At 38.1% G+C, this 15,163-nt stretch overlaps 1 protein-coding gene across 1 annotated transcript in view; it reads left to right on the top strand.

Moving 5' to 3' along the window:
* Positions 1 to 15,163, top strand: part of RYR2 (ryanodine receptor 2) — a 689,571-nt gene that overhangs the window by 431,797 nt on the left and 242,611 nt on the right. Inside the window, exons 26-27 of the mRNA XM_070568189.1 lie at positions 1,621 to 1,780; positions 4,860 to 5,007. Coding sequence (XP_070424290.1) covers positions 1,621 to 1,780; positions 4,860 to 5,007 — 308 coding nt within the window. The remainder of the gene's footprint in view (positions 1 to 1,620; positions 1,781 to 4,859; positions 5,008 to 15,163) is intronic.

The following is a 15,163-nucleotide window of genomic DNA, read 5'->3' as shown; positions in this document are numbered from 1 at the left end:
TCTTTATTTAAAAAAAAAGAAAAATATATTTTTAATTACCCAAACTTGCAGAGTTCTGATTTAAAACAGAACAAAATTTCATGTCTGTAAGTTTAGCTTGTGAATGTAAATTGAATGACAGAAGGCAGCAATTAGCTATAATTATTGAAATTACCAGACCAGCCTAATCTACGTAAACAAAACATTTCTGAAAATTCTGTCTGTAGATAAATCATTTATAAAATGCAAGATGTCTTATAATGAAATAGGAGTAATTAAGGTAAAGTCAACGGTGTTCAACCTTAAGTAATTATTTGTTGCTGTTATACATCGATTCATTTAGCAAATGTTTATTGAATGCCTACCACATTTCCGGCAGTAGTCTATGTCCTAGGGACAGCCAGGAACAAAGCAGGCACACCCCCTGCTGTCAAGGAGCTCACCTGTAATCGTGTTAGCCATAGCCCAGAACGATTCGAAGAAGAAAGATTACTTATAGTTTTATCGTAAAGACCAGTTTCTCACGTTCTCATAAATTTATTTTTTTAACAGCACAATTATCTGCTGAATTTTCTTTCCTTCATTTGTACAAAAGGAGAATCTTTGAGATGAAGATGCATGTTTCTTTATATAATTTGGTAAATAAAGTTAATTATTTCAACAAGTGTAGAGTGAAAGGCTACTGTCTGCCAGGCACTGTTTTAAATATAATTGCAGTTAGAAAAATGGATCAGAAACAGATCCTGACCCCAAGGCATAGTTGATTATAGGGAGTACACCAATCACTGAAGAATGAGAGAAACAGCTGGAAAATAGGCTTTGTGCCAGTCTCTGTAGTTAAGAGAATGAGACAACAGTGTGTGTGTGTGTGTGTGTGTGTGTGTGTGTGTCTTTAGCAGGGTGATATCATTCCCCTAATATGTGTGTGTTGAAAATTTTGTATTTTCAGTTTTATATTTCTTCCAAAAGATTAAAACTTATACTTGTTTTGGTATCTTCTCGCTCTAGCTCAGAGTGTGGAAATAGTCCCTGGTAAGAGTTCCCTAAAATCCATGCCTTAATATTTTAGATGATTATATACCTGAGATTTCCTAGTCTCTTTCTTATCTAGAGGCTTCCTAAATTATGTAACTAGGAATGGCAATAGGGAAATAATTGATAAATGCATTAAAATTTCCCTATAGAATAATGAACAGCTAGTATCTGAAAGGATACACAGATTTATGAGATATATTAATATAACATTTAAAAGTTGAAGAAAAATGTGCGCTTAGGCACAGAAATTCATCAAATGTTTTAATCAAATTACCGATATTTTGATTTATACTATACAAAGCCTCCATTATTAGGAACACAATCAATGATAAGTCCTCAAATTTGAGAGATAGGTAAGTTGTCTCATTTGTGTTTTATTGGTGTAAGAATGAAAACATAAAGATCATGTGGCCTTTCCACCCACCGAGTTATTAGCTTAAGTGAAAGGGGCCTAGGCTTGCTGACTGGTGCATTACCAGTGGTTACCACTGTGCTTTATGGAACAGTTGAAATTAGGTGGAGCCACAAAAAGACTATTATGGGGATTTTTAAACCATGACTTTTATGAAAAGGTCGCTTATGTATTTCTTTTACTTTGCTTTGTAGTTACCAGCTGACGAGTGGATACAAGCCTGCCCCAATGGACCTGAGCTTTATCAAACTCACCCCGTCTCAGGAAGCGATGGTGGACAAGTTGGCGGAAAATGCTCATAACGTGTGGGCCCGGGATCGAGTCCGGCAGGGCTGGACCTACGGCATCCAGCAGGTACGTGGGAACTTGGGTCTTCAGTGTGAAGGCTGAGATGTACTTAAGGGAGGATTAGTATGGTTTGTAACAGGAGAGATTAAATAATGACTGTTTTAAAACCCACATAGTTATCTTAATGTATATATGCACTAAAACACCTTTTTCGTCCTGGACCCAAGAAGTCAGATGACCCCAACTCTGGATGTTATCAGGAGGTACACAGTGAATATTACCAGAACGGTGATTTGTAATGTGATTTTGTAGCGTTTCTCTCTCTGAGATTGTATTTTAGGAGAAATTTTGAAATATGAGAAGATTGAGATAAAATAACAATAAAAGAAGCCCACAATCTCTTATTTAAAACCCCTGGGGCCAGATGAATTTCAGAACCCAGATATTTTCTGGTTTTCAGAATACTGATGTGATGATATATTACATGTGCCATAGCACCCTCAGCAGGGCCGCAGACCATGGATTACTATTTGTTCAGCACAAGGTGGGCATGATAATACCAAGAGGGATAAATAAAGACTATAAACAGCCTTGCGTCAGTTCAGATCATGTTTTGCCACCAACTGAGATTTTGTTAAACTTAGTAAAAAATGAGTTTTCTAGATTTCAAAATCATGGATCTCTATTAATGGCACCCTCATGGGAAGAGCTAACAGTCATTGAGTGCCTACTGAGGCAGCACAGCAGAGGTATTAAGAGCAAATTTTAGCCTTGTCTCTTAGTGACCGTGTGGCCTTGGGCAGGCTACTTAAATTCTGTGTGCCACTGTTTCCCTCATCAGTAAATTATTTAACTTTATTATATAATTTATGTATGAGAAAGGCTTACGACAGTGCATGGCATCTAACAAATACCATACAACAGTTTGTTATTATTATTAAATGCCAGTCACTATGCTTAGAGTTTTACATGTATTTTCTTCTTTAACTCTCATAACAATTCCGTAAAGGATGAACAATTTTTATTCCTAAGGCATGTATGGCGAACAGGGAGCCTTAGAGAGAGCAATTTGCCCAGTGCAACACAGGTGGCTGAACCAGGCTGAGATCAAACCTTCTTACTCCAGAGCCAAGATTCTTCACTTTCTTGTTACAATTCAGTGCCTCTTGCCAGCTCGTGGGGGGTTGCCTTTTCTTAAAGAGTTTCAGTAATAAAATGGAATTGTTACTTATAGACTTAAGACTATGGTTCAGTATAAAGCCAAAACTTTGGTTTGAAAAATGTATTTCCAAAATCCTTCTAAACCAATGACTTTTGTCACTTGGAAGGCTAAGGAAAACTTGAATAGCCTTGATTGCCTCATAAGATGATATTTTTATATTGAATTAAACTGGTTGTAACTGATGAGAATGTCAGCACTAAATCTACTTAAACATTTGTGTGTGTGTGTCAATCTGAACCTTGTACCACAGAGGGAATAGGATCCACACTGGCTCTCTGCCAAAGGAGGGCTTTCTTGCCTTGAAGACCATGTGGTTCTGTTGGACAAACCAGGTTTTCCTGGAGGGTGCTCCTGCCTTCTCCTTGTGAAAACACATGGCTCTGTATGAACCGACCGAAGCTCCCATTTGAACCGTTTCTCCATTCTTTGTCCCAGCTCCCACCCACCCCTTCCCCATGTTCCCCACTGACATAGCACATGTTTGCTCCATTGTGTGAGTGAGTGTTGTCTTTAATTTTTCATCACCCTCTTGTTAACATAATCTAGCTTAGAACTAGATTGTAAACTGCGTGAGAGCAGGGGTTTCCTTGAGTTACGTCTTGTCTGTCCCTCTGGCGCACTTGATTTCAAACATTAGTGTGCATGGAAACCCCTGGGAGCTCCTTGAACAGTCAGATTCCCAGGACACTATTTCCAGAGAGTACGATTCATTAGAGGCTTCTGCATTTCTGTGTGGGAAAAGTCTGGGGACAACGACCATGTTGAAAGGGACAGTTGCAGGGTGATGTGACTTGAAGCTGCCCTGGCGTTGCAAGCACTCTCTTGACACCGTGTGTTTATTTTGGGGTGTCTTTGGAGTGGTGTTGCCTGAAAGCAAGCCAGATGACTTTGACTTTGTGTCAGTAGGTGTTCACGTATTCAGAATTAGCTATTTAGTACAAATTTGTTAGAGAGAGGGAAGAAGAAAGGAGGAAACCATTTTTTCCTTGCTCCTATCCAACCAGAACAAACCCTATCTACCACATAGCTTATTTCTTTGAGAAGCTTTAAGAATAGCCACAGCCTCCTAATTCTGCTTCATGCTAAGATAAATTGAGAATTGAGTATGGGCCTGAAATATGAAAAGTTTGACAAAAACTCAGCAGAGTCTCAGTGAGTGAATGAAAAGAAGTAATGTCTTAAGTAGGAGTGCCCTAAAGAGTTGCTGTCTTTGGTGCATCCCCACCTCCCATGAGAGTAAGTTTTATACTCTACTCTAAAATTAGTGAGATAGCCTGTTTTCTTGCTTTGTCAACACCATTTTAACCACACTTTAAACTTGGAGTGTCTTTTACAAGAGACACATTGTGAGTTTTCTAGTTATGTCAGTCCTCCTGCTATTCCCTGGTTTCACTAGTTGATGAAGTCAACTTAATGCATATTTTTCAAGCTATCTGAGGTCATAGAATGGCCTTCTGTAACATACTGGTTTTTTTCTTAAGAAGGTACAGCAGCCTTATGTTGGCCATTGACACAAAATCCCTGAGAGGTGACCAGTATTAATTTGACTCCTTTTGTAACAGACTTATCAGTCAACTGTGCAAGGAAATGATATGTTCTCTGAGCTAGCCCATTGCCTTGTGACCATGGCAGATGGAAGATGGTTAGAGATCCTTCAACTTGGCTTTCATTATTGCTGGTGTTATTTTCACTTTTTCTTCTCCTGGAGACAGCCTGCTTTAAATTGATGCAGTTACTCATTTGATTAAATCTTTTATGTTAATAATGGTTCAGTAACTAATATGGTCTGAGAAGACAAGAGGAGTGTGGAAGGGGCAGTGTTTACCGTCATAGGCTCTATGTTTTGATGTATTTGGTAGCTGTCTCATTTCCAAAAGCTGTTTATCTTGCTTTGATGACCAAGCACCTTTTTTCTTCCTGTAGGATGTAAAGAACAGAAGAAACCCCCGCCTTGTTCCCTACGCCCTTCTAGATGACCGAACCAAGAAATCAAATAAGGACAGCCTCCGTGAGGCCGTGCGCACGCTGCTGGGGTATGGCTACAACCTGGAGGCGCCAGACCAAGATCATGGTATTTTGGTTTTTCTTTGTTCTCCTCTGGTCGCAAAATCCTGTAGTAGTTCTTTAAAGCCAAATAAGCGAGTAAAGGGGAAGTACAAGACAGTGCTTTAGTCTAAGTTTGTAATTTAGGCCAGTAGAGGTTTTTTTTCCTGAAGGACACTTAAAGGATTACACCCATCTCTGAGTAGAGTGGCTCAGCTCTGCAGTGATTCTGCAGGGAGAGGAAATGGGTTTACCTTCCTGAAGAGTCTGAAGTGAACATTTAACTCTGATTCTGATACTGTCTGGAACTCTCTTTCAGAAGAGTTGGTTTGAGTTGTTTATGGGAGTAAACCTAGAGTGGGGGCTAGTGTTTTCTAAGCCTTCATTATTTATCCTCATACATATAGGCAATATTAATAAATGCAATATCTTGCTTTAAGGAAAACACATTAAAATAGGTATCTGATAAATATGTATTGATTAAATGGATTTTTAAAAGTACTGTAAAGAACACATTTCCCTTAAATAATACCTTTTAAGAATATGATTTAAAATGATTAACTCCTTAATCCTTTGCTCCTGCATTTTCAGTTGATATTAATATCCATATTTTAAAGTTTGCAAAAATGAAATGAGGTCTGTGTGTTTCATTATCGTACCTATTCTTTTGACAGGAAGTTTTTAAAAATCTATCCCAAATTTCCTCTAATGGCCAATATTTTCAGTGTAGTAACTGTGCATAGGAATCTGGACCTTAAATAGTAATAATAGCTAATGTTTATCTGGAGCTTACCATGTGCAGCCAGTGTGTATCAGACCTTTACAATTATCATTTAATCCTCACAGTAACTCTATGAGGAGGGTCCGTGTATTGTGCTCTTTTTACAGACGAGGAAACTGAGATTCAGAACCTTCTGTCTTCTGTTTCCTAAGTGGTAGATGCAGGATCCCAAGCACAGACATTCTGACTCCAGATTTCAGTCCTTGAAGTTGAGTCAGTGTGTAGTTAGCATCTCGACAGCTCTTAGTACTGAATCCTTATATTTGCTACAAATAAAATGCGGTATCTACTTGCTAACAGTAATATTCATAATCATAATACAACTTCTTGTTTATCTTGAGGTCAACTTTGTAGCAACAAATATTTGGCAGACTCATTATGATGCAGATGCTACTAGGTATGCAAAATACTGAACCGAGCTCTGTCTTAAACAGTATGTCGTCCACACGACCACGGGGATAGAAGTAAACAATAAAAGGTTTCTAACCAAGACATAGCAATTAGAAAAAGTTCTACAACTGTCTGGTATAGGATAAGCCCTCAAAGCTAACTGGTTCTTTTTAATTATATTTTTAAATTGAGGTATAATTTACATATAATAACATGCACACATCCTCAGTGTTCAGTTTGGTGAATTTTGATAATTGTATGCACAAAAGGAACCACCACCCAAAACAACACGTGGAACATTTTCTTCATCACGGAGAATTTCCCCCTGCCCCCAACAAAGTAACACCTTTCTAAATTCTGTCAGCACAGATTAATTTTGCCTCTTGTAGTTTTCATTAATGTAATCACTACAATATATTTTATTTTTCTATCTGGCTTCTTTTGTTCAACATGTTTTTGTGATCATACTTTTTTGTGTATGTATCACAGAATTATTTGCTGAGTATTCCATGTACTAATAAACCACAATTTACTTATCGATTCTCCTGTTGATGAAGATGTGGGTTGACTCCAGTTTCTGTCTATTATGAGTAAGGCTGCTATGAATATTTATAGACAAGTCTTGGTGTAGATTTATACTTTCATTTCTCTTAGGGTAAATGCCTAGGGGTAAAACTGCTGGATCAGAGGACAGATACGTGCTTCACTTGACAGGAAACTTCCAAATGGTTCTGCAGATTTATCCCCACGACCAGTGTATGAGGGTGCCAGTTGCTCCCACATCCTGGCCAAGAATTGGGAGTGCATCTTCCTGATTTTAGCCATTCTGGTAGATGCGAAATGGTATCTTATTGTAGTTTTAATTTGCATTTTCCTCATGAACAGTAATCCTGACACCTTATACTCGTTAACCTTTGGTATATCTTCTTTTCTGAAGTGTCTGTTCAATCTTTTATCCGTTTAAAAAATTGGATTGTTTTGTCTTCTTTTTATTGAATTGTAAGTTTTCTGTAAGTATTCTGGATATAAGGACTATGTTAGATATTGGGAATATTTTCTCCCAGTTTGTGTGTTGCTTTTTCATTTTCTTAATGAAATCTTTCAAAGAACAGACATTCTTAATTTTAATGAGGTCCGTTTATGATTTTTGCCCTTTATGGTTGTATGTTTTGTGTCCTAAGAAATCTTTGCCCTTGTGAAACCAAAGTTTCTCTCTTATGGTTTCTTCCAGAACTTTTATCATTTTAGCTTTTTTCTTTACGTCTGCAGTCTAGTTTGAGTTAATTTGTGTGTGTGATGTAAGGTTAAGTCAAGGTTCGTTTTTTGTCCAGCTATGTATCCCGCCATCGTAGCTCCATTTGTTGGAATTATTACCCTTGCCCATTAAATTACCTTGGCACTTTCATCAAATGTGTATTGACCATTCTGTTCCATTGATCTATGTGTCTATCTTAAGCAACTATCACACTATCTTTATTATTATCACCTTATAACAAATTGTAGAATCAGGTCTTCCAACTTCTTTCTTCTTTTTTAAGAGTTTTTTCGCTCTCTTTTTTCCTTTGGATTTCTGTGTACATTTTAGATTCAACATGTCAATTTGATTTTGATGGGATTGCAGTTGAATTTATAGATCAGTTTGGGGAGAATTGATATTTTAACAATATTTAGTTTGCCAATTCATGCACATGGCACATCCTTCCATTTGTTTTGGTCCTCATTAGTTTATCACAGCATTGTTTCGTAGTTTTCAGAGTAGAGGTCTTGTCCATTATTAGGTTTATCTGATATTTTTGATAGTATTGTAAATGAAATTAGTTTTAATTTCATTTCATCTTCCAGTAGTTCATTGTGAATATGGGAAACATAATTTATATTTATATATTGACCTTATATCCTGTGATCTGACTAAATTTATCTATCAGTTTCTTTTTAATAATGAAGAATTACAATGTTGGGGGCCAGCCTGGTGGTGTAGCGGTTGAGTTTGCATGCACTGCTCTGGCAGCCTGGGGTCTGGCAGTTCGGATCCCGAGCGTGGACCTACGCACCGCTTGTCAAGCCATGATGTGACAGGCATCCCACATATAAAGTAGAGGAAGATGGCCATGAATGTCAGCTCAGGGCCAATCTTTCTCAGCAAAAAAGGGCAGAATTGGTGGTGGATCTTAGCTCAGGGCTAATCTTCCTCGAAAAAGAAAAAAAAAGAATTACAGTGTTGAATAGAAGTGGTTAGAGAGGTTATCCTACCTTATTCCCAATTTTAAAAGAAAAAGTTTTTTGGTGTTTATTTTGCATCTGTGTTTATAAGGAATACTGTGATACAATTTTCTTTTCTTGCAATCTTTATCATATTTTGATATCAAGCCAATACTGGCCTCATACTATAAATTAGGAAATGTTCCCTCCTCCTCTATTTTCTGAATTTGTATTAGTTTTATTTCTTCCTCCAGTGTTTCATAGAATTTATCATTAAAACCATCTGGGCCTAGAGTTTTATACTTTAAGAAAGGTATTTGATTATGAAGTAGATTTCTTTAATAGTGGGAGAAATTTGGACATTTTTCTATGCTAAGGGAAAGAACCGGTAGAAAGAGAGAGGTTGAAAATAAAGGAGAGGAGCTTGATGAAGTGTGGTCTCTGAGGAGGTGATGGGGGGAAGGAATTGAGAGTGTGGGTAAAGGGATTAGCCTTATATAAGAAGAACACCTGCTCCCCTAAGTTTGGTGGGAAAGAAATAAGGATTGAAGAGAATGTAGAAACCTCTCTTCATGGAGAATCAGGAGGAAACTGAGGGAATTCTTGTTCTGCAGTTACTACTTTCTGTTGATATTTAAAATGAGCCTTTTGCTAAGGAGGAAGACTGGGAGAGGGCTAGACTGTGTTAGAAGCCTTGGAGAGAGCAATAAAGATTTGCTGAATGTAGAATTGTAGATTGACCTTTTTTCCTTCAGCACTTTGTACCTGTCATCCCACTGCCTTCTGCCCTCAATGTTTTCTGCTGAGACGTTGGCTGTTACTCTTATTCAGAATCCCCATATGTGATGTGTTGCTTCTGTCCTGGTTCTTGCAAGATTCTGTCTTTCTCCTTGAATGGTTTGATTATGATGTGTCTCGTGAATTTCTTTGAGTTTGTCCTACTTGGATTTTGTTGAGCTTCTTGGATATGTACATTAATGCTTTTCATCAAATTTGGAAAGTGGTCATTATTTCTTTAAATATTCTGTCTGCCGTTTTCTCTCCTCTCCTTCAGAGACATCCATTTATGTGTATGTTTGCACACTTGATTGTATCCCACGGGCCTCTGAGGTTCTGTTTATTTTTCTTCATTCCCTTTGTTCTTTGTTTTTCATGCTTGATAATCTCAATACATCTATCTTAAAATTCATTGATTCCTTCTTCTGCCAGCTCAAACCTGCTGTTGAGCCCCTCTGGTGAATTTTTAATTTCAGTTATTTTACTTTTCAACTCCAGAATTTCTGTTTGGTTCTTTTTTTAATAATTTCAATCTCTTTACTGATATTCTGTATTTGATGAGGCATCATTCTCATACTTTCCCTTAATTCTTTACGCCTAGTTCCTTTTAGTTCTTTGAATGTATTTAAAATAGCTAATTTGAAATTTTTGTGTACGTCCAATATCAGGAAGAATTTCTATTGACTGCTTTTTCCCCCCGTTGAGACATAATTTCTTGTCTCTTTGCATGTTTCACTATTTTTGTTGAAAACTGGACATTTAAAATACTATAAAATGGCAACTCTGGATTCTTCCCTCACCCAGGGTTTGTTATTGCACTTGTTGTAATTGTTGTTTGTCTAATGACTTTTTGTTTAGCTAGTTTTTTTAGAGTTTTTTTTGTCTGTCAAGTGAGGCCACTGAAGTGTCTGTTTTAGCCACTTAGTGGTCAGCTAGCAATGGACAGAGACTTCCTTAAATGTCTGGGACTTGTAAATCCCTGGTCTTTGTCAAGGGAGGGACTGTGTATACATGTTGGGACTTGCCTTTGACACACAGCCAGGAGTCTTCACCTTAGCCTTCCTTTACTGCTGTGCAGAGCCTCTTGTGCAGGGGTGAGACCTTAGAGCCTTCTTAGGTGTTTCTAGAACACATGCACAGCCCTGGGCATAAGCATGGCTTTCTAGATTGTCACAATTACACTGGAACTTTTCACAGTGTGCTATGGACATCTCATTCCCAGCTTTTCTTTTTAAATCTTTTGGTCAGCTTGTTGTTTGCCTCAACTGTTATTGCTACCTCAAGCAGCTGCAATGTTAAAAAATTTCCTCTGATTATTTTTAACAAATGCCCCATAGAGGAGGAAGACAATTCCTCTACCCTCGAGGTCCTTCTGGTTGGTCTAACAATTAAATTGACATGAGACAGAATAATGGGAGAAAACCCAGCAAAGTTTAATAACACGTATACATGGGAGAAACCCAGAAAAACTGAGTAACTCACCAGAATGGCTGAAGCTGCCACCTTAAATACCACTTTCAGCTAAAGACAAAGAAGAATGTTGGGAATAGTGGTTTGGGATTCCAGAGGGGAGGAAGGCAATTTACATGGAGATGGAAATGCTAGTGTTTGTTAAACAAGTGTTTGCTGGGCCCCCTATAGACAATGTGACCTGAGAGACAGAACTTCGATAAAAATGGGCTTGCTGATGCCTTCTGGTCTATCACACCTATTTTACATTTTATTATAGTTATCTTCTGGTATTAGCTCCTTCCTGGAATAGGCCTTCTATCTTAAATTCTTTTAGGCACTTGGAGGAAGGTCAAAGTTGCTGTCAGAGTCTTTCGTTCTTAAAAATAATCAAGCCAAAGAGACACATTTTCAGGTGGCCAGTTCTGATCTGCCACACCCCTAAGGCAAAGATTGTTTGCATTAGGCAAGCTTTAAGTCAGGTCAAGTAAAGATAAGCCTTGCAAATGGGATTTTCCAAGGAACTACCAGAAAGGTAAAATAATGACAGTTATCTGAATTGGGCTTTGGGGGAGCTCCAGCTCTGTTCTTTCCGCTCCCGGAGGCTTCTGGGTTGCTGATTTTCGCTATAATTGAGGGGCTCTTGGCTTTTAGTGTACCATGTAGCTAGGGAGAAGGGGATGGGACTAAGGCGAGTTAAAACAGCAATGATCTTGCCGTCTTTACAGACATTCAGCTGTTTTTATTAAATAAACACTCTCCATATTATTGCCAGCATTTGGTTAATTTACAGAGCTTGAAAAAGTTGACTTTGACAATTTTTTTCAGTGTTCTCATTGCTTTGATGGAGAGGAGGAGTTTTGGACGTCCTTACTCTGCCATTCCTGCTGATGTCACTCAGCAATAAAGATTAGAAATAGCTGTTTTGTGGGATGGAACAGAGAGTGGGCTGCAAACAGATGAAAAGATTGCAGAGAAACATTAATGGTCCTATTGGGGTTGGAGACTGAGCTAGTTGTGGTGTCAGTCTGTTGTGTGCGTGTGTTTTCCAGCAAGCTCAGCACAGCAAGTGTAGTTGTTGAGAATGAAGATGGTGAAATTAGGCGAAGATTGAGGTTAACAGAGCAAGTAAGGAGAAGAGTAATAGGCAAGAAGGGATGAAAAGCTGTGTATATAAGGAAGGGAAGCCAGGGAGGAAGTTAGTGTGTTTGAAGAGTGACTGTGTTTGTATAAGGAAATGAGAAAATTGGGAGGAAAAAGTGGTGATCAGAGGATGTCATGGTTTCTGAATTTTAAGAATTTAGCAATAGAATCATTGATAGTTGGTTGACAAGGTTGGATCTTACTGAAGTTATGTGAGCGGTAAACAGTGAGGCTAGTGCAGTGTATTCCACAAGGGAGGCTAAGATCCTGTTCTTGTTCACCAGTGTATCCTAAAATGCAACAGCCTGCCTACCTCTGGTGGGGATTCAATTGATTTTTATGGAAAATCAATTTTCCATAAATTGGAAGATTAATTTTCCAATTGGAGGAATCACTAAGGGGAGAAAAAGGCATCTGAGGTAGACGTCGAAGGGATCAAAATGTCAGCAAGGAGAAATTAGTGTGAGAAAAGACATTCCTGCCAAAAGGAAGGTGTATCTGATATAGTTAAGTATAGAAAGAGCTGAGGGAAGATTGATAGTCTAGTTAGGCTAAATTACAGGCTACAAGTGGGGAGAGAACAGTAATGGATGAAAATAGAAGAATTAGGACAAACTATAGAATATCTTGCAAACCCACCTAAGAAATGTGGATTAATTTGTGCCAAGAGTTCCAGCACCAGGAATTTTTAAATCCAGAGCTCTCTGTGTGACCACAGTTTACAGCAGTGATATAGCTGTAGCGACATTCGGAAGGAACAGATTGGAGGTGAGAGTGCCTGGAGATGGAAAGACCGATTGGGAGGCTCTGGAAAAAATTGTGATTTTTCAAAACAAGGATGATGAAAACAGAAATTAAAAGATAATTGTGAGAGATTTTATGGAATAAAGGAAAGTACATCTGGTGATCACTAACATAAGATTAAAAACGTTAATTTATAATAGTCCATACTGCTCTTGCTGACGTTAAAAAAAAGGTAAGGGCATAAAATTTGATAAAATTGAATCTAACCCATTGTAATTAATGAGGGTTACAATTTATTTTCTATTAGCGGAATGCTTACATATTCCAGATTGAATACGAACTCAGTGTTTGAATTGTACTATCTTTGGAGTATTGTTCTAAATAATATTTAAAACATTTGAACAAGTAATTTATTCATTATAAGGTTTGATCAAAGTTTGAATTGCTTAATTAGAAATAATACCAGGAGATTAAAAGGATAACTGGTTAATGGCAATAATTTTTAAAAGTTGTTACATAACTACACCTGAGAGATTCTAGATATGTGTAAAATTTTAGAGACTAGCTTATCTTCCTTTATAGCTGCTTCTGTAGAACATAGCTTTGATACATAATTAGATCTTGACCGCCCTCTAGTGGTAAGCGTCTTTTCAATGCACGGTTTGGAGCGCAAGCGTGTATAGATATTTTAGGCCCTATCTGAGTGGTCACTGGTGTGTGCCCTCTCTGTGCCAGGATCTACGAGGTAGTGGGAACACAGTATTTTATCAGACATTGCCCTTAATGTTGAGGTTGTTTGTTAAAGTCATAATTCCTGAATTTGTACTTTGAATACCAGCAGCCTTGATAAAGTTTCTTAGGAGTATGTCTTCTGTTCACTTTTTAACATCAATTATTAATATAGCCATTATAACAATGTACAAATCACTTATATAGCATAGTACATGAGCTAGAATTGCCTACCAAATATATATGAATGCCGAGTGTTTAAAATCAAGAAAGCATAAGAATTGCGTGTTTGGGGAGAGCTCTGTGCTGTTGACAGTGGTGCTGCCCATGAGCTGTCTGCCTGGCCTCCTGCTCCTGGACTCGGGAGTCTTTGTTCCTGGATTCAGTCCAGCCAGTATTTATAGAGTGCCTACTTAGTGTTCAGCTGCCAGATGCCACCGGGTATTCAACAGAAATTGGTTACAGACTGCCTGCGTCTTTTTTTAAACTTTATGGATCCAGATTTTCATTTACTGTTGGTATTTTATCAAGGAACAGAATACTGAACTGTTGCTTCTTTAAACCATGGCTGCAAACTCCCAAAACTAATATAAGATATAAAGAAGGTGAGCTGTGAACTGCACAGACATTTGGAGGAAGATCCACAGAGATTACAAATCCCTTGCACGATGGTGACTGTGAATAGAATGTTCATTTCAAGTTCAGATGGAGTCTTATCAATAAGTCTAAGAATAATGCAGCAACTTAAGGTCAGGAAAAAAAAACAGGACTAAGACATTCTGCATCATTACCTTTCTTTTCCCTTCTTTCCTTCCTTCCTTCCCTCCCTCCCTCCCGCCTACCCTTCCTTCCCTCCCTCCCTCCCTCCTGCCTACCCTTCCTTCCCTCCCTCCCTGCTTCCTTCCATTTCTTCCCTTTCTTTTCTTTTCTTGGGAAGATTAGCCCTGAGCTAACATCTGCCACCAGTCCTCCTCTTTTTTGCTGAGGAAGAGTGGCCCTGAGCTAATATCTGTGTCCATCTTCCTCTACTTTATATGTGGGATTCCTGCCACAGTGCGGCTTGACCAGTGGTGTGTAGGTCTGCACCTGGGTTCTGAACCAGCGAACCCCAGGCCGCCAAAGTGGGCCCTGCGCACTTAACCGCTGCGCTACTAGGCCGGCCCCTGCATCATTACCTTTTATTGCCACACGTGTTTTATATAGTCCCTCCCTATTTTTATCACCTATATGATTGGAGAGGATTAGTGGTAAATCTTAATGCCAAGAGAAATTTGTAACGGACTTTTAAGGAAATTATCTGTTATATTTTTGTACCAAATTTGCCTCCCAGCATATTTGATTTAAGCTAATATTAAAATTTGTTTGCAATCCCTGAGCGCACTGTGCATATAAGTGGTGTCTGATGTCCTGGAAACATAAAAAGGGAAAATGAACCTGTGAGGTTTTCAGTAGTTTAGTATTCTAAAAACCTGTTCAATACTTAGAAAATTGGGAGTTGAATGTATTAGTGCAGACTAGAATATAATGCAGGATTTTATTTGTAAAGGTTGATGTAAATAAAAATAAGGATAACTACATGAGAGCTTTTTCCTTTCCTGGAAAGTAATCTCCAAATATTTGTGTTGTTGTAGCTCCTATTCTGTATCTTTTAGATTAGTTTGGGGAAGATTACAACCATGATTTAAGCAAGGAATGGATCACTTATGCTGTTTCTTGAGGAAATGCTAACTCTGAAAATTTGACTTTTCTTATTTTTTCAGTATTGCAGCATTTAGAACTATTTTCTTAATAGCGGTAATGCCTGTGTCATAAAATCTGATTTTTCTTCTCAAAAAGTGTTTTATTATCCTGTCTTTCAAAAATCATTCAGTCCTAACTAAAGACATGAGGCTTTTTTACCCTTCTCCCTAGAGATGTTTTCCTCTCTCGTTCAGGCCCCTTTTCACCCCTAGCTTGGATGTATCAAAAGCAA

The sequence above is a fragment of the Equus przewalskii genome, chromosome 1, assembly GCF_037783145.1.
Source record: "Equus przewalskii isolate Varuska chromosome 1, EquPr2, whole genome shotgun sequence".
In the NCBI taxonomy this organism is placed as follows: domain Eukaryota; kingdom Metazoa; phylum Chordata; class Mammalia; order Perissodactyla; family Equidae; genus Equus; species Equus przewalskii.
This window is presented reverse-complemented; position numbering and strand designations above follow the sequence as displayed.